Genomic DNA, 27,786 nt, shown 5'->3' on the forward strand with positions numbered 1-27,786 from the left:
CCATGTAGCCAAATGTTCTGGAAATATCTGAGTAGAACATACCCAGCATGATGCCAAATGTTCTGGCTGTGCCCTGATTTCCCAAGAATGTTAGTGAGACCATGGCAATGTAACAAGGAATTCAAAAGAGAAGTCTGTTGGTAGGAAAGCCAACAAATTTATCACACGTTCAACCCCCTCAGTTCAGCTCCTTCCTTCTACAGAACTTCATTACCAAAATGTTCTTTAAAATTTTTTTAAGATTTTTTTCTTTACCTTTGGAGAATGCAAATAACTACATAACCAAAAGACCAGGATTTTCTCTTGCTCCAATTTTCTAAATTCAACTGAAAAAGATTAAATGTGAGGGCTTCAAAGGGTAACGTCAGAGAAGTTTTACTGCCAACTGATGGCTATTGAAATTCATCTAGCTAGTTACTTAAAAGTCTTGATTTCTGTCAACGTCCTTTAATCACATGACACAGAAGGTGAATTTTCTGTTGATGAAAACAGTAGATAGCTCTGAATGCCTCCAGCTGGACCAGTGGTTCTCAACTGGGGGCAATTTTGCCCCCTGGGGACACTTGACAATATCTGGAGAAATTTTTGGTTGTCACAACTAGAGAGTCGCTACTGGCATATAGTGAGTGGTTAGGAGTCAGGGATGCTGCTAAACACCCTAGAATGCACAGGACAGTCTCCCAAAACAAAGAATTACCCAGTCCCAAATGCCAATAAAGTCAAGACCAAGAAACTCTAAAATGGACAATTTCACACAGCGTTGAAAAAATACTTACAATTCCATGTTTTTGTAACAGGTCAATGTCTTGAAACAAAGATTCCTAAAGGACATGGAACAGAAAAAAAGGAGGGTTGATTCTTCATATCCAACTGTTTCACATATTTTAAAGAGTTAATTCAGTATTATGAGTCACTCCAAAATGCCTCAAGTTCCACTTCTCTAGACAGACTGAGGTAGGATCAATAATGCTTTTTCAAACACATTGTTACATACTTAAAAGAAGTGCCAACACTGAAAGCAACGCGAAGCCCAACAGGCACCTGTGATCTTAGTTCCCCGACCAGGGATCGAACCCGAGTCCCCTGTAGTGGACACACGGAGTCCTAACCACTGGACCACCAGAGAAGTCCCATGGCCTCTCCAAATTTTTAAGACCTTAATCCAAAAGAGTGGAACAGCACAATCTATTTTTAAATATGTTTTCTCAATCTTCTTCCCCACCAGACCGTGCACTCCTTCCTCTGCTATTCGGTACCAGTAAGCATAGGTACCAGTATGGCCATACCACTTGTTAAATTATTTAAATACTTTCATGCCAGCTGCTAAGTAGCTAATCTTAGCACCCCTTGCCAAACAAGTTGTTACATATTTGTAATATTGCCTCTCTCCAGAACTATGTTTTATTTCTAATCTCAGTTTCTAAAAATAGTAGTTAACAGAGAAGGAACTTCATTTTTGTAGAATGACTGAGTGTCTACATATCTTTCAACATTCTAGTCATACTTCTTCATCTTGGAATCCTGGTTCTTCCAGCACAACTTGATCCTCCTTCATATTGAAAGGTGAACAGCAGAAAAATAATCAATTCTGGAAAAATAAGAAATATTAAGAAGTAGTCATAGATCATATAGTACAAAATCCTTTGCCCATAGACCTTCTTGATTTCACTTCAGATATCAAGGACCAGAAGGACAATTAGAAAAATATTTAGTTTGGAAAAACTGGGCTGGCCTATCTTCTTTCTCCAAGCCTGTGGCATTACGCCTTTTGTTGGTGTGTGTATGTGGGGATGGGGACTTAGTTTCTTTTCTCTTTCCTCAAAACTGGCCACTTTGTATCATCTTTCAGTTCCCTATAGCACAATTAATCATGACTAATAATATCTTTTTTGTTGCCTTGGAATGTTATTTAGAAGTAGAATATTAGAATTCCATATTGTTATTAAACTTTCATGTTGGTTAACAACACTCTAAGAACCTTGGCCTTAAGTCAATCTTCCTTGAATTCTCCCTGGCACCTAGAACTTAGTCTATCCTCAAAAAAAAGATATATATTTTTTCTCATATATGAGGGATGACTTCCTGCTTGGGAATTATGAATGGGCTCTCTTGTAACATATATATTTTTGTTTAATAAAACATTAGATGTATTTTGTTTATAGTATTTCCTAGTTTCACGACGTATTTTTTTTAAGATTTAAAATTATGGCAGATACCCAATATTTAAACATGATAAAATATTAGGGCCAATAAGCAGATAGAGAGTCTTTGATTTAACACTGTAGCAGTTGTTTTAAGATCTCAGGAAGCTACAAGGTATGACTGTTTTCGTTAGAAAACGTGGTCCAAGTAATCAGTTTTCTTCGTCTATTCCATCTCTTTGCTTAACACCAAATTCGGGTTGGGGCCCGGCCCAGAAGGGGAACAAACTGCTAAGGTAGAGGTATGGTCGCTACCACCTAGTACCTCTGAACAGCAAAGTATTCGGGGCAAACGAGGAGACAGTGGAGATGGAATCTTCTGGAGTACGGTCCCTCAGTCAGATAGCTAATCATATGTGTGATAACCCCAAATTCCACAGTGACTGTCCTTTCTTTTCTCCCTGATAAACAAAAAGATTGTTCTCCATCTATCTCAAATAGCAATTGACGGGGTGAACAGCTGAATCCAAGGTAGGGCTCCCGGACACCTCGGCTTAAGGCACCAGAAGCTGTCCCTCATCGTGGGGAGCGCGGTCCAGATCACCCTCACCGCCTCCCCCCACCACAGCCGTTTTCCTGACACCTGACTCCCTCATAAGAAGGCCGAGGTCTCCTCAAGACTTAGGTCCGACTTGGTTTAAAATAAGGATGCTGGAAATCCCTCGAGAGCACTGAGATTCCCGCCGGGGGCTGGGTTGGGGACGGGACGCACGAAGCCACCAGCCCAGCGCCCAGCAACGCCAATGACCAAAGAAAGGAAACCCTGAGTTTCCGCTCAGATTCTTCACCCGCCTTCCCTTTTTGCCACAAACTCCACTCGTACCCACAGTCTCCCGGGGGTTTTCAAGGTATCTGAATCCCTTCTGCCCCCCGCCCGGGCCTTCCAGTCCTCAGGGATTCTGCCTCAAAACCAGAACGCGGAGACGGGCGTCCTATCGCTGACAGAGAGGTTTGGCGCCGAACGACTAGTTCGGGCGAGCGGCTGGAGTGGGCGGGACCCGGACGGAGGGGCGGGCCCACCGTGGGCGGAGCGAAGAGCGAGGGGCGGAACCCGGAGCGGGGCAGAGGACGAGGGGGCGGGGTGGCGGGAGGGCCGGGAGCAACTTGGAGCAGCAAAAGGAGCCTCTGAGGGTGGCGCGCTGGGGTGAGGCGGGGCGCTCAGGTGGAGGGAGTGTGCTGAGGAGAGGGGCTTTGGTCGGAGGGGAGGCTGGGGCGTCTCTAGAGCGGAGAGAGATGCTGAGGTCAGGGAGAGGGCTGAGGTGGGGACACTGAGGAGACGCATCGAATTAGCGGGTACTGAGGTGGGCGCTGAGGTGAAGACAGGCAGCTGTGAGAATGAAGGCCCTTAGGTGGGGCGTGTTCTGACATGAAGAGAGGCCGCTGGAAAGGGGTCAGGAGGTGGAAGGCCATGAGGCGGGGGAGGGGTGCTGGGCGGAGGTGGCTGACGCGGTGACAGGTGACATGCAGAATGCTTATCTTAATCAGGATCCTCGGGTTAGGAGGTCGAATATGGGGGTCTTTCCCCCGGCTCAAGGCTTTTCTTTTCACTCCAAGTTTTTCATATCTGGCTTCACAGTCTGTACCTAATACCTCAGTCCGCGTTCCTACTTTCTCTCCTTTCTCTGTGACTCTCTTACCATTTGCCACTCTAGTCTGTGAGTGAGGCACCCAAGGCCCATTCACGATGGAGCGTAATTTTTCTTCGTCTTAACTTGAAATTTGAAATAGACAACAGAAGCCAAACATATTCTGATCCAGCTTTTAAATAGAAATTTTAGGCCAGCCTTCATGCCAGCAGAGCCATCTCTGGCAGCGTCATCCTCCTCCCCTTAAATGGAAACTGACTGTTGAGGAGAGTCATGAAACATTTGAAAGAGCATCTGTTGAGGTGGAGGCTGCAATGCATCTTGGAAGAATATCTGTGCAAACAGTTCTTTGGGTTCAAGACCTAGTACAGGGCGACCCTTTTTCTTCAGTGTCTGAACCTTTTTTTGCTGGAATAAATAGCAAAAAATTCCCACAATAGCAGCTGGCCGTTTGTAGGACATTCCCCCTCCCCCCAGGTGGATTGTTTAAAGAACCAACAAATAGCTACCATAGTTCTTCAAAATCTGTTATTTTCCGGAAACACAGCCTGTCCATGTTAAATGGAAATTAATGCCCATTTTTGACATGAACTGGATAGTGACGATAGGCTTTCTCTTTGGACCTCACCTAAAACAATTATAGTAACTTCTGAGCAACTTGTTAGATGGAGACATCAACTGTACAGAAGAGCTGCAAAGAGCACAGCGAGATGATTTAGGGAAATATAACATATGTAGTTTGGTGTAGTGACAGCTGGGAGAGAGAAATGTTCATAATACTTGAAGGTTGTGTGCAGTACACTTAAAGAAACTGAAGCGAGCTCGGTAATGACAAATTCGTGAAGTAAGTATAAAAATTTCGTTTGGATAGGATATTGATGGTAATATGCAACTTTAAAATTAAAAAAAAAAAATCCAAAACCCTGGGGTAGTTCAAAAGTACACTTGAAGATCTTTCCACTTAAATCAGGACCAAAACCAAAAAAACACTAGTCTTTAATACCTTACAAAAATTCTGAATATGATGAAGGTGGCATTTCAAATCGGTGGGGAAATGAATTCAGTGAATGGTGTTGGAACAAACTAGGTAGTCATCTGGAAGAAAAATAAAATTGTAACCATACTTCATACCTTATACCAAAATAAATTCCAGATGGATCAAGAAATTAAATCTGAACAATAAAATAATAAAAGTACTAGAAGAAAACATGGGAAAATTTTTACTATCTCAGAGTAAGAAAAGTCTTTTCAAGTATGACACAAAACTCAGAAGCCGTAAAAGACTTATAAGAATGACTGTATTAGAGAAAAATCCTGCGTGGCAAAATGCTACTTTCCTATCCTAGATATAGAGCATGGCAAACCAAAGCTTTTGTGTAAATTAGTAACCAATTAGTAATTGTGTCAATTAGCTTTCCCAATTTCTCAAATCCTTCAGCGAGTCTACAAGGTCTCTACAAATTTTTAAAAAGGTGTGTCATTTAATGATATTCTAAGAAATAAAAAACAGGCAGTGGAATTACAGGTGACCTGAATTTTAAACCATTACACTTTACTGCCCCTCTGTGGACAACCACCTTATAATCAAATAGAGGCATATAACTCCACCGTGTACAGTTGGGTAGCTTCAAACTGGTGCCTATGGATGCATCGTCTTGGTTTCAAGAGCTCAAATGTGAGAAATGCTTTAGTACAGAACTAAGAATGAAGGGTCATTACAAAAACAGAATTTCATTGGGTATACCTCCCCTTAAGCACATTTATTTTTTAAAATGTGTATTGACCCTACTATTTGTCAGACACTGTGCTAGGTGATTTTTGCCAGGGATTCAACAACAAACAAGATACAAACCCTAGTGTGGGCTATAGATAAGTTTATAGGCAATTGCAGTAGCGTATATACATATACATATACATACATACATATCAGTCATTTGAGGCTTTTCTCATTTATTTAGATTTATTTCCAAATTTGAAAAACTTCTAACTTTGGCATGCAGCTACCCAGCGAGGCATGCTCATGACCGTTTATTTAATCAACATTTATTAAACACTGTGGGACCCAGCTGTCTGCTGGATATGGAGATAAAGACAGGTCTCTACTCTCAAGGAGGGATGAGTCTACTAGGGAAGATAGATACAGAAACAGATAATAACACACATGGTGAGATAAGAGGGATTATACACACAGTTGGGAACCAAGTAGACCTCTCCCTGGGGGATCCTCACAGAGGTGGTGACCCTTAATTTGGGGCTGAAAGGATAAGTGAGGATTTGCCAGCTGGGCAGGGTGGGAAAGGCAGAGGGAACACAGAGGCTTATTTAGGGAGCTGCAAGTGGTTCTGCTGGAGTGAAAGGTACTAGGGAGAAAGGAACTCTCAGATGCCAAAGGTAACGTTTGTTGATAGCTAACACATCACTTAACTTCTTTCCACAGATGAACACATCTACTTCACACAAAGATACCATGAGGTAGGAACTATTATTATCTCTGTTTACAGATGATGGAACTGGGGCACCACAAGGTTAAGTAACTTGCCTAAGGTTCACAGTCTGGCTCCAGTGTTCAGGCTCTCAGCCTATTAATATGCTAAACCAGTATATGACAGATCTTGTATGTTCATATGTGATTTTATTTTCCATTTATAGAAGTATGATATAAGTACACATAGGCATGGCAACTATGCCAGACTTATAGTACAGTTCAGCCATTTACAAGCTATGTGGTCTTGGGAAAATTTATTTAAACCTCTTTGTGCTTCAGTTTCCTCATGTGAAAACCAAGAATAGTATTGGCACTGAGTTGTGAGAATTAATGGGTTAAGATACATGAAGTATTTGGGCTGCTGTGTGGAAAATGGATTGGAGGGGGCAAGACAGAGGGCAAGGAGAATACCTAGTAGAACACTGTAAAAGTCTAAGACAGGGGCAATGGTAGCTTCAATCAAGAAAGGCCTCAGTTTGAAAATAGAGAAAATTGTACATCGTTTACAGGGCTATAAGAGAAGACAAAATAATCTGTAAAAATACGCTTTAAAGTACATAGTCCCCAGTAATGCCTTTAATGTTTTTAAGTAAAATGTTATAATATCCGCATCACCCAACTTCAGCAATTTTCAACACATGGCCAGTCTTGTTTCACTTATACCTCCATCCACTTCCTCCCTTTCATATTATTTTGAAGCAAATTCTACATGTCATATAATTTCTTCTGTAAACATTTCAGTATGTATCTCTAAAAGATAAGGACTCTTTTTAAAAACATAAACGTTAACACCATTATCGCACCCCCAAAATAATAATTTTTAATATCAAATATCCAGGCAGCATTCAAAATCCCAATTGTCTCATAAATGCCATATATTTTTTAAAGCTTGGATCAACTGGGATCCAAAAAATGTCTGCATGTTGCAATTTATTTATTTATTTATTTTTTTGAGGTACGCGTGCCTCTCACTGTTGTGGCCTCTCCCGTTGTGGAGCACAGGCTCCGGACGCGCAGGCTCAGCGGCCATGGCTCATGGGCCCAGCCGCTCCGCGGCATGTGGGATCTTCCCGGACCGAGGCACGAACCCGTGTCCCCTGCATCGGCAGGCGGACTCTCAACCACTGCGCCACCAGGGAAGCCCCCTGTTGCAATTTATTGATACTTTTTAGGCCTCTCTTAATCTATAGATTTCCCTCTCTTTTTCCTTTGCAACTTATTTGTTTTAAAAAAAAAAGGTGGAGTCATTTGCTCTGGAGTTTTCCATAGCCTACATTTTGCTGATTGCATCCCCTTGGTGTTAACATGCTTCTCTGTCCTTTGTATTTCCTATTATCAGACCCAGATTTGATTATTTGGTAAAGACTATTTCATAGGTGGTATTGTGGTCTACCATCAAGAGGCATTTAATGGCTTTTTATCTTTCGGGGATGTAAGCAGCAACCTAGATCCATTAATTCATTAGGGTTTGCAAAATGGTGATATTTTAATTAGGTGGAATATTTCTAAAAGAGAAACTTCCCCTCATCTCTTGTTTGCTTACCTGCTAATACAGTTCATATGGGAATGGCATGATAAACGCTGATTCGTTTTATTTGCTGGTTTTCAAAATAATGAATTGGTTCCCTAGTATACTTCAGTGGTGACCAGTTAATTTTTTTAAAGTAATGATATGAATGTATGGGTGAAAACACGTTTGACGTGCTTCAATCCATGGCTATTATTATTATTATGCTTAAACTGTCCCATCTTAAGCCAATGGGATTCTCTCTAATTTGGCTACTGAGTCTTTCTGACAGGACTCTCGTCTTTGGTAGCTTCCTTGCTGTCTAGTATGACAAGATGTTCCATGTTCATTTCATTATTTTCCTGCCCTAGATCTGGAACCAGACACTTCTTCAAGGATCCCTGTATCCCTTTTAGTGCAAACTGTATTTCAAAATCACAGTCCAGGTCATTGCTAGTTGGTCAGTCTTTATTTCTAGGGCATTTCAATAGACAGAGTTAGTAGGTTTCTTTTGTTGTTTGTCTGTTTGGTGTTGTTTTAAAGCTTTAAGGAGGTATAAATGACATACAAGAAACTGAACATATTTAAATATTTAAAGCCTGTATATGGTGTGTGAACCTGTGAACCCTTCACCACAATGAAGATAGTGAACAGAACCACCATGCCCCAAAGTTTTCTTGGGCCTCTTTGTATTCCCTTCCATCCTCTCCTCTCCTCCCCTCTTTAGCAACTATTTGTTTGTTTTTAAAGATAAAATATATTCTCAATTCATAATCAATTCAAAATCAGGACTATAGGATTTTAACTTCATTTCTTCTAGTTTAACATCTGAATTTCCTTACTTCCATGCTGAGAATACTGGTTCTCAGCCACAGTAGGGATGACAGAACTGGGGTATTACACAATTACTCATTTGCTTTATCCCACATCACAGTTAATGCTTCTTAAGTGTTAGTTCCCTTTGACACTCTACCCTCTCTCCATCCCCCACTTATAAAGGGCAAAGAATTCTTCACCATAATTTTCCCTTCTAATACTTACAAAGAACAGAGACAGATCTTTTCATCTTGAACTTCCTGAGAGGCCTATGGTTATGAGTCCTCAGTAATTTCTGGAAGGGGTCTGAGCAGGGATGGTCTTGGACCCAAGCTGTACAAAGGAGTATCCTGAAAGACATGTCCTGGTTTCCATGCTCCACATGTCCTGGTTTCAGGAGAAGAGTACACCTTTTAACAGCAATGGTAACAACAACAACAACAACAATAGCTGGTAGCAATTACCAAGTGAAACATGCTAAGCCAGGAACTTTGCATAAATTATCTCATTTAACCATCACAACAGCACTACCTTCCTAGGCAGGCATTCCCTTTCTGCATTCAAGAAAACAAGTTGAGAAAAGTCAAGTCACAAAAGCTACTAGGCCTAAGGTCATATATCTACTATGAAGCAGAGCAGAGATTCAAAGCCCTGAATTTCCTGGGGCCAAAGCTTGAGCTCTTCCCTTTTACCCTTCTTTCATCCCTTTACCTGGGTAATGTTCTCCAAGAGGGTCACCTAGAATTACACTCATGTTCAAGTGAAGATGTTTATCTGTGGGGGACATCATAGGTCCCAAGAATATACTTGATTGCTTCTTGGTTCAGGCAAACAGCGGTTTGCTTGATTTTTTCCCTCTTGGCTGGGTTGGGCAGACTGTTCTAACACAGAGCAGGTTACTCCCTTGTGCCCAAAGGCCCAAATGATAAAGGCCAAGCCCCTCAGCCAAACTGCAGGTCTTTCTACACACTGGCCCCTGTACCTCTGAGCCTCAGTGAAGACTCTCTGGACTTGGTTTTTCTTGGATTCCACACAAACCTCTAGCACAGCATTAATGCATTTATTGGTTTACACATCCTCCCCCTCTTCCAGACTGTGTGCTCCTTAAGGTCAGGGACTATGTCTTTTTTTTTTTTTTTTTTTTTTTTTTTTTGCGGTACGCAGCCCTCTCACTGTTGTGGCCTCTCCCGTTGTGGAGCACAGGCTCCGGACGCACAGGCTCAGCGGCCATGGCTCACGGGCCCAGCCGCTCTGCGGCATGTGGGATCTTCCCGGACCGGGGCACGAACCCGTGTCCCCTGCATCGGCAGGCGGACTCTCAACCACTGTGCCACCAGGGAAGCCCAGGGACTATGTCTTTATTCATCTCTGTATCAACAGGACCTGGTATGTGCAAGCATGGTATAGGATAGATACCTAGTGAATGCTTCCTCAACCTCTCCAAGCCCCAGTGTCCTCCTAGGAGAAATGGAGGTAACAACACCCACCTTGGGAGAGAAGGGGGTAGAAGGGTTAATCTGAGATAATGTTTGAAAAGGATTTAGAGTACTTAGCACATAGTAAGTAGTCAATAAATGATGTCTCCTATGATTACTGTTATATAAAACATATAATACATACTAATATATACTCCATAGTGTTGTTATTAATAAACAAGTGAATGAAAGAGTTAGTAAGCAAATGCATGAATGAATGAGGTGATTTTATGTCAGTTTAAATCCTGACTTTGGCCCAGGGTAGGAGAGGACGTTAATATTCTTTGTCCCATGGATGACTACGAATGACTAAATGTATTACAGTATTATTTTTTATTTGTTTGTTTTGTTGTTTCTATTTTAGATTAAATCCAACAACATGTGCAGGCTTCATCCAAAAAGTCCTTCTGATTCTTGGATAAGGATTCATGCAGGTGAGCTGGAAGGTGAGAGGATAAGGAAGACTACTTTTTCTGCATTGGTTTTGACTTCTTGATGACCTTTCTGTGGATGAACCATAAAGATACAAACAGAAACAGATTAAAAAACCAGTGTGATCAAGAGAATGAAGAAAGGAATCCCCAGGATTATATAAACAGCCCAGAAATCAACCACTTAGAGTGAAGCAGATCAGAAGGCTGGGAAATGAAGGTGGAATTGATAGATTATGTAAAGTGTCTGAATGTACTGGGAGACTTATACAACCAAGGGAAAATTTGGAGATAAACTGAGATGAGTACATAAAAAAAAAAAAAAAGAAAGAAAGAAAACAGGTAGATTGAAAAAGAGACTTAGTTCCAGGGATAGCAAAAAGTTTTGCAAGAAATAAAAATAACCAAAGTATACTCTGTAGCTCATGGCAGTGTTGTTGATAGTATAATAATGCTGATTAATGATCCAACCAGAATCACAACAGAGACACATTGGGAGGATGGGAGAGTGGAAGTGTGTGCAAGTGAGAGAGAGCCCAGTCCTCACTTTTCCTAGTGTGAATTCAATAGATAATGCCTAACACTAAAAAATCAAGGAGGCAGAGCACCATGGTATTTAGACATATGGAGGAAAACAAATACCAAAACAATCAGTTAAGAAAGTGGAAAGTGTTGCTGAGGAATGGGAAAGGGGTTCCGGAGGAGTGCAGTTTTCTGTAACAAGCTTTGTAGAACTATTAATTAGTTAATTTAATAAGTCTTATATTATGCTTTGCATTAGTTAATTCAATCAGTTAATTTAATGTGCCTTATATATTACTTTGCATCACACACTGTTCTAAGTGCTTTCTTTACAAATGTTAACCAATTTAATCCTCATAACAACCTTATGCTATACGTAATATTATCATCCCCATTCTACAGATTAAAAAACTGAGATGCAGAGCAGTTAAATGATTGATCAAGCTTACACAGCTAGTAGGTTGTGGAGCTAGGATTAAAACCCAGGTGGTCTGGCCCCAGAGTTGCCTCTCTATTTGATTCTTAAAGGATGAATATGTATTACTTTAATTAAAATAAAAACAAAAATCTAAAAAGTGTGATTTTTAAGAGGCTTTATTCCTAACTTTGAGTATAGACAGACAAAGTTCTAAAATGTAATAAGTTATTTTTTTCTATAAGCAATTAACTGGAGCAGAATGCTAAACACACATTAGCTAATCATTAATTCCCTCATCAAGAATTTGCTGAATCCCGGGAATTCCCCCGTGGTCCGGTGCTTAGGACTCCGCACTCTCACTGCCAAGGGGCCCAGGTTCAACGCCTGGTCAGGGAACTAAGATCCCGCAAGCTGCATGACATGGCCAAAAAAAAAGAATTTGCTGAATCCCAACTATGTGCCAGCCACAGGAACAGGTGCAGGAGACTCAATGCTTAATGATAAAAGGCCCTTGGGAGACTTACAGTACAGAGAGGGAGACAGACAACTCCACGACTACAGTAGGACATATTTGGTGGAGTACAAAATAGGCAGTCACTAGGGCAGTCTGGGGAGATTTCCTGGAAGTGACAACATCTGAGTGGGCTTTAAGGGTCAGATAGGATCTAGCCAGATGAAAAAGTGGCCAAAGTATGCTCAAGGAAGAGGAAAGAGCAGTGAATACTTGTTAAAATGAACTGAATTGGTTGTTTCCTCTTCCATTCTAAATTCTAAAATGGATGTCAAAAACAATAGTATTAAAAGCCCCTCTTAACCTGGAGATTCCATAGCCTAAACCAATGGGGTGCAAACCATGCTGCTATACTCCAATATCAGTGACTGTTTCTCTAATCAAAGGAAAAAATGAATTGATAAAACTTTCTTCATATTAAGTTTACCTCTTTTTTAATCTTTATTTATTTATTTATTTTGGCTGCACCGGGTCTTAGTTGTGGCATGCGAACTTATTACTTGTGGCATGCAAACTTATTAGTTGCAGCATGCAAACCCTTAGTTGCGGCATGCATGTGGGATCTAGTGCCCCGACCAGGGATCAAACCCCAGCCCCCTGCACTGGGAGCGTGGAGTCTTACGCACTGGACCACCAGGGAAGTCCCAAGTTTACCTCTTAAGCCTTGTTAGGCTGTAGCCCAGGCCCTGGAGTCTGACTACTGGTTTCAAATCCTGGCTCCACTGCTTACCAAATGTGAGCACCTGAGCCAGTCACTAACCTCTCTAAGCCTCAGTTTCCTCAGTTGTAAAATGAGGATAACAACATCCCATATCTCACAGAAGTGCTGTGAGAATTAAATAATACACGTATCATGCTTAGGAGAGAATAAGGACCTGGCAAACACAACTGTGTTGCGTACTCAAGGTGATAAAAACAAATGAGTAAGTAAAAGTTATAATTAAGAGAAAAGTTAGTTGTGATTTCTTAACATATTATGTGTTATGTTATTTTAAGATAACTTGGCAGCTATCTAAAGATTTATATTTTATCTTAGTCAATAGTTCTTTATTACCAAAATAATTTGGTAATATTTTTATAGGCTTCTGCAAAGAGCACCATGACTTCTAGTTGTCCTGTACCCGACAGACAGGAGAATCAAGGCTCTGAACTCAGGGAAATGCCGAGTATGTCAGCATCTGATCCTTTACTCTTCAGTGCAAGTGCACTTGAAGCTGGCTTCGTCCTCTATTCTAGCGCAGAAACTATGCGAAACACCTGCTGGATGCTTTCTCAAAAATGGGTCTGCCCCAAACCTCCCAGTCCAGAATGTTCCAATGTAGTTCCTTGCACTGCTTTGGGCTCAGCAAGTTTTCATGGTATGGAAGGTCTGAGAGTTTTGAGGAGAAGTGCTGAACCCTGATCTTCTGTGTGTGTGTCAGGGAAAGCTTCCTGGAGGAGTCATTATTTGCACTGACTTTGAAGAAGCAGGAGGAGCTGGCTGGGGAAGGAGGCCAGGGGTAGGAGGGGAAATTTTCCTGCAGAGGAAGAAGCTTGTGCCAAGCATGGCCTGGAGGCTGGAAGAACTTGGCCTCTTAATGCAGCTGCAGGGGCCCAATGTGGCTTGAAAGGTGGTTGGGAGTGGTGGGTGAAGACAGAGGAGAGAGGGGAGGTGGGCAGGGCCACCTCATGAAGGCCTCGAGTCTAAGAGTTTGGATTTTATCCCTAGGATCCTTAGGGGTTGAGAAGAAACTGCAGGTTTTAAGCAAAGGAGTAGCCTGATGAGATATGGATTTTTGAAAGAGACCCATGGGGCCTTAACTCAAGTGAGTCTTAGTTGCCTCCTTTGAAAAACAAGAAAAATAGGGGGACTTTCCTATTTTTGGTTAAGAATCTGCCTTCCAATGCAGGGAACGTGGGTTCGACCCCTGGTCGGGGAACTAGGATCCCACATGCCATGGGCCAACTAAGTCCACGTGCCACAACTACTGACCCCGTGCACCACAACTACAGGTCCCACGCGCTCTGGAGCCCACCTGGACAACTAGAGAGCCCATGCGCCACAATGAAAGATCCCGTGTGCCACAACTAAGACCCCACACAGCCAAATATAAATAAATATTAAAAAAAAAAACAAGAAAAATAAAATTTACCTCACAGGACTGTTCTGAGACTTCAATAAGATAACCGATGGAATATGCCTATCACAGGGCCAGGGAAATCTTCCCTTCAATTTCCCTTCCAGTGTTTGTAACAGGAAGAGCAGGTCTGCTCTTCCTCAGGCTCCTAAAAGTCTGGGGTCACCAGTCCTTAATGATCTCTGAAAGAGGTGTCTAGGGGGACATTTTTGGACACAGGCTGTGCCCCATCTGAATGTGAAACTATTAGACTTTGGAGGCTCTTCCCTATGAATAAGAACTTGTATATTTTCTGGAAGTTCGACATTTCAGTCCCGCATGATGGGTAAGCACAGGGTAAGGACTGCCCTAAGAGATGAGAACCCAGCTGGTCCAGGGCTTAGAAGACCAGGGAGTCTTTCTGGGCTGGGGCAGACCAGTGCTCTCAAGCATGCTCGAAGGCTTCCTGGATTAAGGAATGTAAGAAGCTTATGAGAACAATAATATATTGCCTATTAATTATTGACAAGTTCTATGCCAGACTCTTTATATGGGTTAGCTTGTTTACATATTAACAAACTTCCACGTTTTTTATGGCCAAGGAAACAGGCCCGGAGAATTTAGGTAACTTAAGTGAAAGTCACAGAGGGGGCAGGGCAGTCACAGAGCGGGCAGGGCAAACCCCAGATCTTTTTAGAGTCAAAGCTCCTTCTACTGCTTCATCTTCTCCTGTGGGGGAAACTAAAAGGTAACTCCCTTACCTGGTTAATTTTTACTTGGGGTTCATCCAGAGTAGTCATCCCCACCCATAGATGGATCCACAATGGATCCATTATAGGAGAAGATATTGGAACTTCTATTTATATATTTTTATCTCATTCTTTTTAATTTCTATTTTCTGTATGTATTATATTATAGTATACATATTCTATTAGCATAGAACTATATATATTATTACTGAATAATTAATATATTATTAGGGGCTGAGTTCTCATAAATGTTTTACTAAGAAAGATACAAGATCAAGAAAGCTTGGGGACTACTGATCAAGTGGTATAGTCAGGGTTTCACGTAGAGGTAAATGTTTGCCGGAGACTTTGCAAATCCCTCAAAGTACATACATACTCCCTTCATGGAGACCACCATCTGCCATCAGGACTTTAAAAATCCAAATATGGCCACGTGGTTCCCTGTTTAATATCTTTCGTGGCTCCCCACGACTTAGAAAATAAAATCCCTTCATGATTTGTCCAGGAATCTTCTCCAGGCTCACCTCTCCTGGAGCCCCTCACACACTTTCTTGACCTCCTGCCACATTACTTCCTGCCTCTGAGCCTTTGCCTCTGCTGCTCCATCTACTGAGAATGCCAACCCCTTGCCTCATCCACCTCCTCCTGCCTTACAAACATCTTATCTTTTCCAGACTCAGGTCAAGGGACGCCACTTCTATAAAATGTGTCTGCATGGCTCCCAGGCCATTGCATTCTTTGTCTCCTTTGTCTAACAGCACTTCTGGAACTTATGGTATTTATTTGTTGATATATCTGCCTTCTCTCTATCAGACTGTGAGCCCCTTGAGAATAGGGACTGTGTCTTATCTACTGTTATTTACCCAGGGTCTGCTGCAGGGAACTTTTGAAACCTCTCCAAATCTGGGCTTGTTGCTGTATAAAATGCACTGGATAATCTCTACCTCATAGGACTGTTATGAAGGTTAAAATGAGGTCATGTTTGTATAGTGTTTACCTTAGTGCTTGGTACAGAGTGAACAGTTAGTTAATGGTAGCCATGATTATTATATTATAATTTAGTATTGTTAGCACGACTAAAAGTAGTGACCTAAGCAAAAATCTCCCCACTCCTGCTTTTCACTCAGCCTAGGAAAAACTACAGTGGAATCCTTCCCCTATCCTGGGAATAGTTATTTCTATTTCTCAGTGTTTGGCCCCAATTTTTTTCTCCTGTTGTTGTTCTACCTGGTAGTAGAAATATCAGAGATTTTGTAGGGGCTTCCTAGTTCCAGGGAATAGAATTCATCAGGGCTTGATGGTGAGAAGGAAGAGTAGTTCAACTTCTGTTTCCATTCGCTTTCCCTCTCCTCTTTTTCCTTCCTGTGGGGGAAACAAAAAAGACATCAACAAAAATTGGCTCAAAAATTCAGTGCGATTTCTTCAAAGGTTTCAGTAGAATCTTGATAGGTATTGAAAGAAAAAGTTCACAAAACAGTCAGTAACATTGGCAATAGCAAATAACTGAAGCAGAGTGCTGGACACACTGCAACAGCTCCCTCATTCATCTTCTAAGTATTGACTGAGGACCTGTTGGGTGCCAGGCCCTGCACTAGGCCCTGGGAAAAAAAGGTCATCTAGGGCAGTATTCCTGACCTTAAGGACAAACCTCAATCTAGGGAGATGGACAAGCAAATTTATAACTAGAGTAGGCTATGTTCTGTGGCATGTGATCAGGAAAGCACAAGACAATACCCTGAGAAGGCAAGTCAGGGAAGACTTCCTGGAGGTGATGCCTGAACTGGGTTTTAAGGGTTAGTGAGGGGTTAGCTAGATTAAGAAGTAGTCGAAAGGGTAGGGGAGGGACAGACTGGGAGTTTGGGGTTAGCAAATGCAAACTATTATATAAAATGGGTAAACAACAAGGTCCTACTGTATAGCACAGGGAATTACATTCAATATCCCAAGATAAACCATAATGGAAAAGAATATAAAAAAGAATGTATATTTATGTATAACTGAATCACTTTGCTGTACAACAAAAATTAACACAACATTGTAAATCAACTATACTTCAATTAAAAAAAAGAAGTAGTTGAAGGATAGTCAAGTCTGAGGGAATGACAATAATATTGGTGAATTAAAATAGTTGGCTTTTTGTATTTCTGAGAATCTAATATGGATATCAGAAAGACTGCTAATGAGTGACCATTGAACTTATAGTATTCCATGGCTCAAACAGGTGGGCCTCAAGCTAAACTCCTAGTTTAAAAAAAATGTGGTCTTTTTCTGGTTTGAAGGAAAATTTCGACTAGAAGGTTTAAGACTGAAACTTTTCCTTGGCTAAATTTCTTAACTCATTAAGCTTTGGTTTCTTCATCTCTGAAATGGAGAGTATAACACCATCTATCTGTGATACAGATGGTTAGTTAACAACCCATCATCCACTCGCTCCTTTTACTTTAGCAATGGAGCCAGATTTAAAAAAAAAACCTGTCACACATTTCCCAGGCTCCTTTGAAACCAACATCACCATGTGATTAATATCTGGCCCTTGAAATAAACTGGTAATGTTATATGGTATTTCCAGGGAGGTTATTAAAAAGGGAGAGGGTAATAGGAATTGACTACGCATGGGCATGAGGGAACTTTCTGGGGTGATAGAAAATTCTAAAGCTAGATTGTAGTAATTGTTGCAAATCTCTGTAAATTTACTAAAAGTCATTGAATTTTGTACCCTTAAAGTGGGCAAATCTTACGGGAAATTGTACCTCATTAATATTATAAATATTAATTATAATATTTACAATTATATCATAATTATAAATATTAATAATTATTATTTTAATAAAAGAACATTTTAAATGTTTTTAAAACAATATTTTATTAAAAAGAAAGAAATTGCTGTAGCCACATTCTAGCAATGAGACATAAGTGGAAATGTTGTTTGGGACTTCTGGAAGTGCTCGTTTTTTGTTTGTTTGTGTTTTTTTTTGCGGTACGCAGGCCTCTCACTGTTGTGGCCTCTCCCGTTGCGGAGCACAGGCTCCGGACGCGCAGGCTCAGCGGCCGTGGCTCACGGGCCCAGCCTCTCCGCGGCATGTGGGATCTTCCCGGAGCGGGGCACAAACCCGTGTCCCCTGCATCAGCAGGTGGACTCTCAACCACTGCACCACCAGGGAAGCCCTGGAAGTGCTCCTTAAAAGAGAATGTGGTTATATGGAAGTGCTCCTTAAAAGAGAATGTGGTTATAGATTAAAAGTAAATGAATGCAGAAAAATATACTGTGCTAACACTGATCAAAAGAAAGCAAGAGTAGCTATGCTAATTTCAGACAGAGCAGACTTCAAAGCAAGAAAAGTTATCAGGGATAAGGAAGGGCATTATATAATGATAAAGGGGTTAGTCCTCCAAAAAGACATAACAATTCTTAACGTGTATGATCCTAACAAAAGAGCATCAAACTACATAAGGCAAAAAATAATTGAATAACAAGGACAAATAGATGACTCCACTATCATTGTTAGAGACCTCAACACCCCTCTAATCAGAAATGGACAGATCCAGCAGGCAGAAAGTCAGCAATGACACAGTTGAACTCAACAATACCAACAATCAAATGGATGTAATTGACATCTGTAGACTACATCACCCCCAAACAGCAGAATACACATTCTCCACAAGCTCACATGTAACATTCTCCGAGACAGACCAAATTCTGGGCCAAAAAATATACCTTAACAAATTTAAAATAAGAGAAATCACATTATGCCTGCTCTCAGACCAAAATGGAATCAAACTAGAAAATCAGTAACAGAGATAGAGCTGGAAAATCCCAAAATACTTGGAGATTAAACAGCATACTACTAAATAACACATAGGTCAAAGAAGAAATTTCAAGAGAAATTTAAAAATATTTTGAACTAAATGAAAATGAGAATACAACTTATGAAAACTTGTGGGATTCTGGAAATGCTCCTCGAAAGAGAAGGTGCTTGCTGAGTGTGCTGGCAGCAGTGCTTAGAGGGAAATTTATAGCATTATACGCATACATTAGAAAAGAAGAAAGACCTGAAATCAATCGTCTAAGGTTCCCACCTTAGGAAACCAGAAAAAGAAGAAATTAAATTCAAAGTAAGCAAAAGAAAAGAAATAATAAAAATTAGAGCAGAAGTCAATGAAACTGAAAACAGGAAATCAGTAGAGAAAATCAACAAAACCAAAATCTGGTTCTTTGAAAATATCAATAAAATTGATAAACCTCTAGCCTGGCTAAGTAAGAAAACAAGAGAGAGGACACAAATTACTAATATCAGAATCATGAACATTAAAAAGATAATAAAGCAGTACTATAAACAACTGGTCCATGAAATGGACCAGTTCCTTTTTTTTTCCAGCTTCACTGTGCGGCTTGCAGGATCTTAGTTCCCCATCCAGGGATTGAATGAACATGGGCCCCGGCACTGAAAGCACTGAGTCCTAAACACTGGACTGCGAGGGAATTCCTAGACTACTTCCTTGAAAGACACAATATGCCAATAGTCACACAAGAAGATATAGACCATATGAATAGAACTATATATATATTAAATAAATTGAATAAAAATTAATAACCTTCAGAAACAGAAAGTACCAGGCTCAGATGGATTCACTGGTGAATTCTATCAAACATTAAAGGAAGAAATTATACCAATTATCTACAATCTCTTTCAGAGGATAGAAGCAGAGGGAATACTTCTTAACTCATTCTACCAGTCAAGAATTACCCTAATACCAAAACCAGACAAAGATGTTACAGGAAAAGAAAACTATAGACCAATATCTCTCATGAACATAGATGCAAACATCCTCAACAAAATACAAGCCAGTCAATCCAACAATGTATAAAAATAATTATAGGGCTTCCCTGGTGGCGCAGTGGTTGAGAGTCCGCCTGCTGATGCAGGGGACATGGGTTCGTGCCCCAGTCCGGGAAGATCCCACATGCCGCGGAGCGGCTGGGCCCGTGAGCCATGGCCGCTGAGCCTGCGTGTCCGGAGCCTGTGCTCTGCAACAGGAGAGGCCACAACAGTGAGAGGCCCGCATACCGCAAAAAAAAAAAAAAATTATACACTGTGACCAAGTGAAATTTGTCCCAGGTATGCAAGGCCAGTTCAGCATTTAAAAATCAATTAATATAATCTGACACATCAACAGACTAAAGAAGAAAAATCACATGATCATATCAATAGATGCAGAAAAAGCACTATAAAAATCCAATACCCATTCATGATAAAAACTCAGCAAACTAGGAATAGGGGGAACTATTGCAACTTGATAAAGAATATCTACAAAAATATGCAGCTAACATCATACTTAATGGTGAGAAACTTGAAGCTTTCCCACTAAGATCAGGAACAAGGCAACCATGCCTCTCTCACCACTGATTTTCAACACTGTACTGGAAGTTCTAGCTAATGCAAAAATACAATACAATACAGTAAAACGTATACAGATTGAGAAGGAAGAAATAAAACTGTCTTTGTTCACAGACGACATGATCATCTATGTAGAAAATCCAAAAGAATTGACGAAAAACTTCCTGGAACTAGTAAGTGATTATGGCATACTTGCAGGATACAAAGTTAATATAAAAAAGTCAGTCGTGGGCTTCCCTGGTGGTGCAGTGGTTGAGAGTCCGCCTGCCGATGCAGGGGACACAGGTTCGTGCCCCAGTCTGGGAAGATCCCACATGCCGCAGAGCGGCTAGACCCGTAAGCCATGGCAGCTGAGCCTGCGCGTCCGGAGCCTGTGCTCCGCAACGGGAGAGGCCACAACAGTGAGAGGCCCGCGTACCGCAAAAAAAAAAAAAAGTCAATCGTGGGAATTCCCTGGCAGTCCGTACTTTCACTGTCGATGGCCTGGGTTCAATCCCTGGTCGGGGAACTAAGATCCCAAAGCTGTGTGGTGCGGCACCCCAAAAAATAAAAATAAAATAAAAATTTTAAAAGTCAGTCTCTTTCCTATTGATATATATCAGCAATGAGCAAGTGGAATTTGAAATTAAAAATACAATACCATTTACATTAATACCCCAAAAATGAAACACTTAGGTATAAATCTAACAAAATATGTATAAGATCTGAATGAGGAGAATTACTAAAGCTCTGATGAAAGAAATCAATAAGAACTAAATAAGTGGAGAGATATTCCAAGTTCATGGATAGAAAGACAATATTGTTAAGATGTCAGTTCTTCCCAACTCGATCTGTAGATTCAATGCAGTCCTAATCAAAATCCCATCAAGTTATTTTGTGGATATCGACAAACTGATTTGTAAAGTTTATATGGATACGTAAAAGACCTAGCATAGACAACACAATATTGAAGGGGAAAAACAACACTGGTGAACTGACACTACCTGACTTTAAGAATTACTATAAAGCTACAGTAATTAAAACAGTGTGATATCAGTGAAAGGATAGACAAAGAGATCAATGGAACAGAATAGAGAGCCCAAAAAGAGACCCATATAAGTATAATCAACTGATCTTTGACAAAGGGGCAAAGGCAATACAATGGAGCAAAGACAGTCTTTTCAACAAAAGGTGCTAAAACAACTGGACACACACGTGCAAAAAAAAAAAAAAGAATCTAGACAGAGACCTTACATCTTTCATAAAAATTAACTCAAAAATGGAGCATACACATTTTGAGCAAAACTCAAAAAAAAAAAAAAAAAGCAAAACTATAAAACTCCTAGAAGGTAACATAGGAGAAAATCTAAATGACCTTGGGGTTGGTGATGACCTTTTAGATATAACATCAAAGCCTTGAGGCATGAAAGAAAGAATTGATAAACTGGACCTTATTAAAATTAAAAACTTCTGGTCTGCAAAAGATGATGTGAAGAGAATGAGAAGACAAGCCATGAACTGGAAGGAAATATTTGCAAAAGACACACTTGATAAAAGATCGTTTTCCAAAATATACAAATAACTCTTAAAACTCAGTGATAAGAAAATAAAAAACTTGATTTAAAAATGGGCCAAAGGGAGTTCCCTGGTAGCGCAGTGGTTAAGAATCCACCTGCCAGGGCTTCCCTGGTGGCGCAGTGGTTGAGAGTCCGCCTGCCAATGCAGGGGACACGGGTTCGTGCCCCGGTCCGGGAAGATCCCACATGCCGCGGAGCGGCTGGGCCCGTGAGCCATGGCCGCTGAGCCTGCGCGTCCGGAGCCTGTGCTCCGCAACAGGAGAGGCCACAACAGTGAGAGGCCCGCGTACCGCAAAAAAAAAAAAAAAAAAAAAGAAAAGAATCCACCTGCCAATGCAGGGGACACGGGTTCAATCCCTGGTCTGGGAAGATCCCACATGCTGCAGAGCAACTAAGCCTGTGAGCCACAACTGCTGAGGCTGCGCTCTGGAGCCCAAGAGTCACAACTACTGAGCCCACGCGCCACAACTACTGAGCCCACGTGCCGGAACTACTGAAGCCTGCGTGCTGTGACTACTGAAGCCCGAGCGCCTATAGCCCGTGCTCCGCAACAAGAGAAGCCACCACAATGAGAAGCCCCCAAAGATCTTAACAGATACCTCACCAAAGAAGATATACAGATTGCAAATAAGCGTATGAAAACATGCTCCACATCACGTCATCATGGAAATGCAAATTAAAACAACAGTGAGATACCACTACACACCTATTATGGCAAAAATCCAGAACACTGACAACACTAAATGTGGAGCAAGAGGAACTCTCATTCATTGCTGGTGGGAATGCAAAATGGCACATCCACTTTAGAAGACAGTTTGATAGTTTCTTACAAAACTAAACACACTCTTACCAAAGGATCCAGCAATCACACTCGTTAGTATCTACCCAAAGAGTTGAAAACTTACATCCACACAAAACCCTGCACACGGATATTTATAGCAGCTTTATTCATACTCGCCAAAATTTGGAAGCAACCAAGACGTCCTTCAGTAGGTGAACAGATCAACTATGGTACCTCCAGATGATGTAATATTATTTAGTCCTAAAAAGAAATGGGCTACCAAGCTATGAAAGGACATGGAGGAACCTAAAATGCATATTACCAAGTGAAAGAAGCCAATCTGAAAAGGCTGTATTCTGTATGATTCCATCTATATGATATTCTGGAAAAGGCAAAACTATGGAGACAATAAACAGATCAGTGGTTGTCAGGGTTCTGATGAAGGGAGGGATGAATAAGAGTAGCATAGAGGATTTTTAGGGCAGTGAAAATACTCTGTATGATACTATAATGATAGATACATGTCATTATACATTTGTCTTAACTCATAGGATGTATAACACCAAGGGTGAACTCTAACATAAACTATGGACTTTGAGTGATTATGATGTGTCACTGTGGGTTCATCAGTTGTAACAAATATACCACTCTGGTGGGGAAAGTCCATAATGGGGGTGGCTCTGCAATGTGGTGGGGCAAGAGTGCATGGGAAACATCTGTACCTTACTCTTAATTTTCCTCTGAACCTAAAACTCCTCTAAAAATATATTTAAAGAAAGAGAGAGAGAGGGACCGAGAGACAGAGATTGAGAATGACATTAGCCCTCTTCTTCCCTTCCTTCTTATAGTATCTGGTCTGGAAAACAGACAGGTTGCCTGGAACTCCAGCAGCCGTCTTGGTGGAACACGGAAGTCCCAGAGGAAGGATACCAAGGGCTAGGATGGTGGAGCCTGGCTCCCTGAAGCCCCTGAAACACCGTATCAGGCTATATCATCTACCTTCAGACTTCTTTTATATGTGAGAATCAACCTTTGGGCCATTGTTATTTCTAATTTTTCTGTTATATATGACTAAATAAAATCCTAATTTATATATTACATCAAAGAATTGTTCTGAGAGTCAAATGAAAATTGGAAGTTTTTCTTGTGCTTTTGTTTTTCTTTCTGGGGAAATTAAAATAAAGAGGCTACGGTCTTGGGCATAGTAGATTAGTAGAAAATAAAAATAGTTAAGTGGAAGCTGGCTCTACTAAATGCAGGATCTTTACCCCCCTTTCCTTTCCTCTGTTTCCAGAATGCCATTAGCCAGGCATATGTCCCACAGGCAAATGATTGGAGGATTCTGCTCCTAAGAAACTGAATGGCTGATATTTGAGAGTCTCTCAAATGAGAAAGCTGGCTTGCTTCCTGATCATGAAAAAAAAGAGAGCCAACCAACTGAGAAGCCATGACCACTGATACCAACTTCCACTGTCAGCTGTTTAGAGCTTCACTCCTAAATCTAAAGACAGCCCAGGGGACTTCCCTCGTAGTCCAATGGCTAAGACTGCGCTCCCAGTGCAGGGGGCCAAGGTTCCATCCCTGGTCAGGGAACTAGATCCCACATGCTGCAACTAAGAGTGAACCTAAAACTAAGAGTTCTCATGCCACAATTAAAGATCCCGCATGCCGCAAAAAAAAAAAAAAAAAAAAAAAGATTCCCACGTGCCGCAACTAAGACCCAGCGCAGCCAAATAAATGCTGAGAGTTCAAAGGTGAGAGTTCAAAACAAGAAAACAGTCAAAAAATGTAAAAAGGTACCCAAGAAAAAGAACCCACAGAAATAATATGGGGGTCAGAAACTTTAAAAATAAAGATTAATGTTCTCAGTAATAGATGAAAATATTGCACCCATGAAAAAGAATAGAATGCTGTGAGAAAGGAACAACCAAAATATAAGAAAGACCTCACTCTAGGAAATTAATACTACAGTAGAATTCTAAAAATTAGAAGAAGTCATTGGACGATAAAATGTAGAGACTCCTCTCGAAAGTAGGACAGAAATTCATACAGATGCCAAGAGGAGAATAAAAATAAGAAAATTAGAGAATCAGTCCAGGAGGTATAACAACTGAGTATAACAGCTCCAGAAAAACAGAGCTAAGAAAATAAAGGGAAGAAAATTACCAAAGAAATAATAAAAGAAAAATTCTCAGAATTGAAGGACACTACTGTCCAGTTTGAGAAGGCTTCCCAATCCCAATGAAACATACTAAGAAAAAGAGTCATACCAAGGCACATGATTGTGAAACATCAGAATAATAAGGAGAAAGACAATATCCTAAAAACTCCCATGGGGGGTGGGGGTGGGGAGGGTGGAGGTGACATACAAGAATACAACACATAGGAATCAGAACGGCATCAAATTTTTCAACAGCAAAACTAGAAGGTAGGAAAAAGAATGTTTTCAAATTTCTGTGGAATATTGACTTCGAATTTTATTCCCAGCAGAACATTTGTCAAATATTAATCAAGAGCAAAGTCATTTTGGACATGTAAAGACTAAAAACACTTTCTACATACCTTTCCCTTGAGAGTTACTAGAAGATGTGCTCCAGCAAAATGAGTAAACAAGAAAGAGAAAGACATGTGACCTGGGAGACTCCAACAAAGTGAAGTTGACTAAGGGAAGCCCTAGGATAATGGTGAAAAGAAGCCCCAAAATGATAACTGAGAGCAGACCTTGAGCACACCAGTCCAGACTGGAGGAGGATGAGGGCCTGAGAAGGAGAACTCCAAGATTAAAAAAATGAAGAAGAAATTATCAGAATATATTCTCACTTTCAGGATCTTCTGCCACAACTTTTTCTTAACCTTAGGAGTCTACATCTGCTTGCAATGGAGAGAAAAAGGACAAGCAGCTAACTGCATCTGTCCTGGTTATGATCACGTTACCTAACAGAATATATTAATATGATATACATAGAATATATATGGTACATTTGAGAATATGGAAAATGATGCTGCTTAGTTTTTGATAGCTTTTAACAATCTGGAAAACCTTATCAACAGATAACGTCTAAAAGGAAATCAAGAAATGCATATGTAAGCATGTTATTTAGAATAATGGATGTAAATTCCAGAATTGAAAATTATAATTTCTGTAGACTCTTGGATGCCTATGCACTACAGGATGGTAGAATCTAGAAGGTGGCATGTGAGACCCTCTGATGCCCCTCATTGCCTCAACTCTCCCTCACTCTCTAATCAGCCAGACCCAATTGCAGTCTGGTAACTTTTAGCTCTGCAAATTGGCTTGAACATCTCTCTGCCTAGAGTTCCAGCCCATTCCTCCCCTCCCCCCTTGCCTAGCAAATATAAAGAACTGACTGCTCCCTACTCTGTTCTCTGTTGAAGTCCTCTCTTAGGACCTATGCAATTTGTTGCATGTTATCTATTTCCATATCTTTTTCCTTCTTCTATACTATGAGCCCTTGAGGGCAAGAACTTTAACTTATTTATTTCTTTGCATCCTTAGTGCCTGGCACAGTAGGTCTTCAGTCAATGTTTACTTGGCTTCTCTGTGCCTCAGTTTTCTATTCAGTAAAATGGGTGTTATGCTATCTAATAGGGTTTTGTTGAGATACAAATAAACTGGGCATGTTGTTTTTGTCTGATGGCATCTCACCAATTCTACCCCATGTCACAGACTTTGCCTTGTTCTCTCAGGCCGCAGGGATGGTCAGGTCTGGCTAGTAATAGCACTGCTTCTTCCTGAACAAAGTGTTGGTTCAGAAGGGATGTGTGGAACCATGAACCAAGCAGAGCCATTGAAACCGAGAAGGGCCCTGTGGGGCTCCCGGGCACAAAAGCCTTTTTGTCCCCTCTTTCTTGTAGGCAAGACTCCAGCCTCCAGGACTTTCCCTGAGTTCCAAAGGTCAGAAGAGCAGACAAGAAACCACCTGAGGCAAGATTAAAGGGACCAGAGAAGCTCATCAAGATTAGGAGACCTGAGATGGGATTAAGGGAGTGCAGGCCCTGCACACACCCTAATCTTGTCAGCAACCCTGCCCTTGGACTACTGCTATAAAACTCCTCATCAAATCCTCCCGGGTTGGGACACACAGTTTCGAGGGCAGGAGCCCTCTGTGTCCTCCTTTGCCTGACAAAGCAATAAATCTCTTATTTTCTACTTTACCCAAAACTGTCTCAGAGACTCCGTTCGGCACCAGTGTACAGTGGCTGAGCTTCTGGCATCATCAGAGACTTTTATTGAGGCTTGGGTTATGGAGGCTGGGAGAGGGTGTCTCTCTTCCTTTTAGGTCATGCACTTATAAGGACATAGGGTTGGGGCTGTTCTTGGCCCTCTTTCTTTCTTTGAGGGCAGGGGCAGCTTGAAAAGCAAGCCAGCACACAGAGGCAAAGAGGGTCAAGAAAGAAAGGGAGAGAATCTGAAAATATCATTGAGCCCTTAGGTCCATCGTGGCTGCAGCCAGCCTGAATGTGGCCTCTTCCCAGTTACTGAAGCCATGAGATTTTCCTTCCACTCAAGCTGGTTTGAGCTGGGTTCCTGGCACTTGCAACCTATGAGCTCTGACTCATAATACACTTTGTAAAGTACAGATGCTTGGCATAGAGGAAGTACAAAGTCATTGGTAGCTCTTACTACTACCATTAATAATAATAAAAATAAAGTGAGAGTTGAGTGACTAACACATAGAAGCGAGTGGACTTTTATGTATACTTTTCCACGTATTAAGAATTCCTAAAGTGTTCACATTTCTACTTTTCCCATGGTCTTCGTTCAAACAAACCTCAAAAGAAACGCAATCTCCCTCTGATGGCTTCTTCTAGATTTCTTTTCAGGGGAGTCCTCAATGAAGGTTGAAGGCTGGATGAACATGTGGTTCGCCTGTTTTTTGTCTTTTGCTCTTTGATCAATATTCTTCACCTCCCTGTGGGGAAAATCACAAAGACACATGGAAAAAGACTGAAGAGTCAGCGTTATCGTTTCACTCTATTTTCACATGAAAAGAGAGGCAAATATTTACCAATTCATTCATTACATCTGTCAGGAGCAACTGATGGAAGCAGAAAGCTGACCGCGCAGCAGCAATTCGGTCACTGAGCCCCTGCTATGTGCTGGGAGTCATATAGCCCTGGGGGACACAGGGGAATAAGATGTGGTCCCTGACTCAGTGGATCATACTCAAATTAGGAAGACAGGTGAGGAAAACCAACGATCTGAGAGAAAGCTGAAGCATGAGCTTGAGGGCA

General features: G+C 41.1%; 2 protein-coding genes across 2 annotated transcripts in view; both read right to left on the reverse strand.

The window, feature by feature from the left end:
- The window catches only part of DMC1 (DNA meiotic recombinase 1), a 40,029-nt gene extending 38,446 nt beyond the window's left edge, over positions 1-1,583 (reverse strand). The window contains exons 1-2 of the mRNA XM_022596784.2: positions 1,505-1,583; positions 777-821 (exon numbers count right to left, since the gene is read on the reverse strand). Coding sequence (XP_022452492.1) covers positions 777-821; positions 1,505-1,555 — 96 coding nt within the window. The 5' untranslated portion in view covers positions 1,556-1,583. The remainder of the gene's footprint in view (positions 1-776; positions 822-1,504) is intronic.
- Positions 1,584-14,978: 13,395 nt separating this feature from the next.
- The window catches only part of FAM227A (family with sequence similarity 227 member A), an 80,897-nt gene continuing 68,089 nt past the window's right edge, over positions 14,979-27,786 (reverse strand). Inside the window, exons 15-16 of the mRNA XM_089921328.1 lie at positions 27,324-27,464; positions 14,979-16,159 (exon numbers count right to left, since the gene is read on the reverse strand). Coding sequence (XP_089777454.1) covers positions 16,021-16,159; positions 27,324-27,464 — 280 coding nt within the window. The 3' untranslated portion in view covers positions 14,979-16,020. The remainder of the gene's footprint in view (positions 16,160-27,323; positions 27,465-27,786) is intronic.

This window comes from Delphinapterus leucas, chromosome 11 (assembly GCF_059928025.1).
Source record: "Delphinapterus leucas isolate spDelLeu-1000000601 "Yukka" chromosome 11, BTC_Dleu_Yukka2, whole genome shotgun sequence".
Classification (NCBI taxonomy): Eukaryota; Metazoa; Chordata; class Mammalia; order Artiodactyla; family Monodontidae; genus Delphinapterus; species Delphinapterus leucas.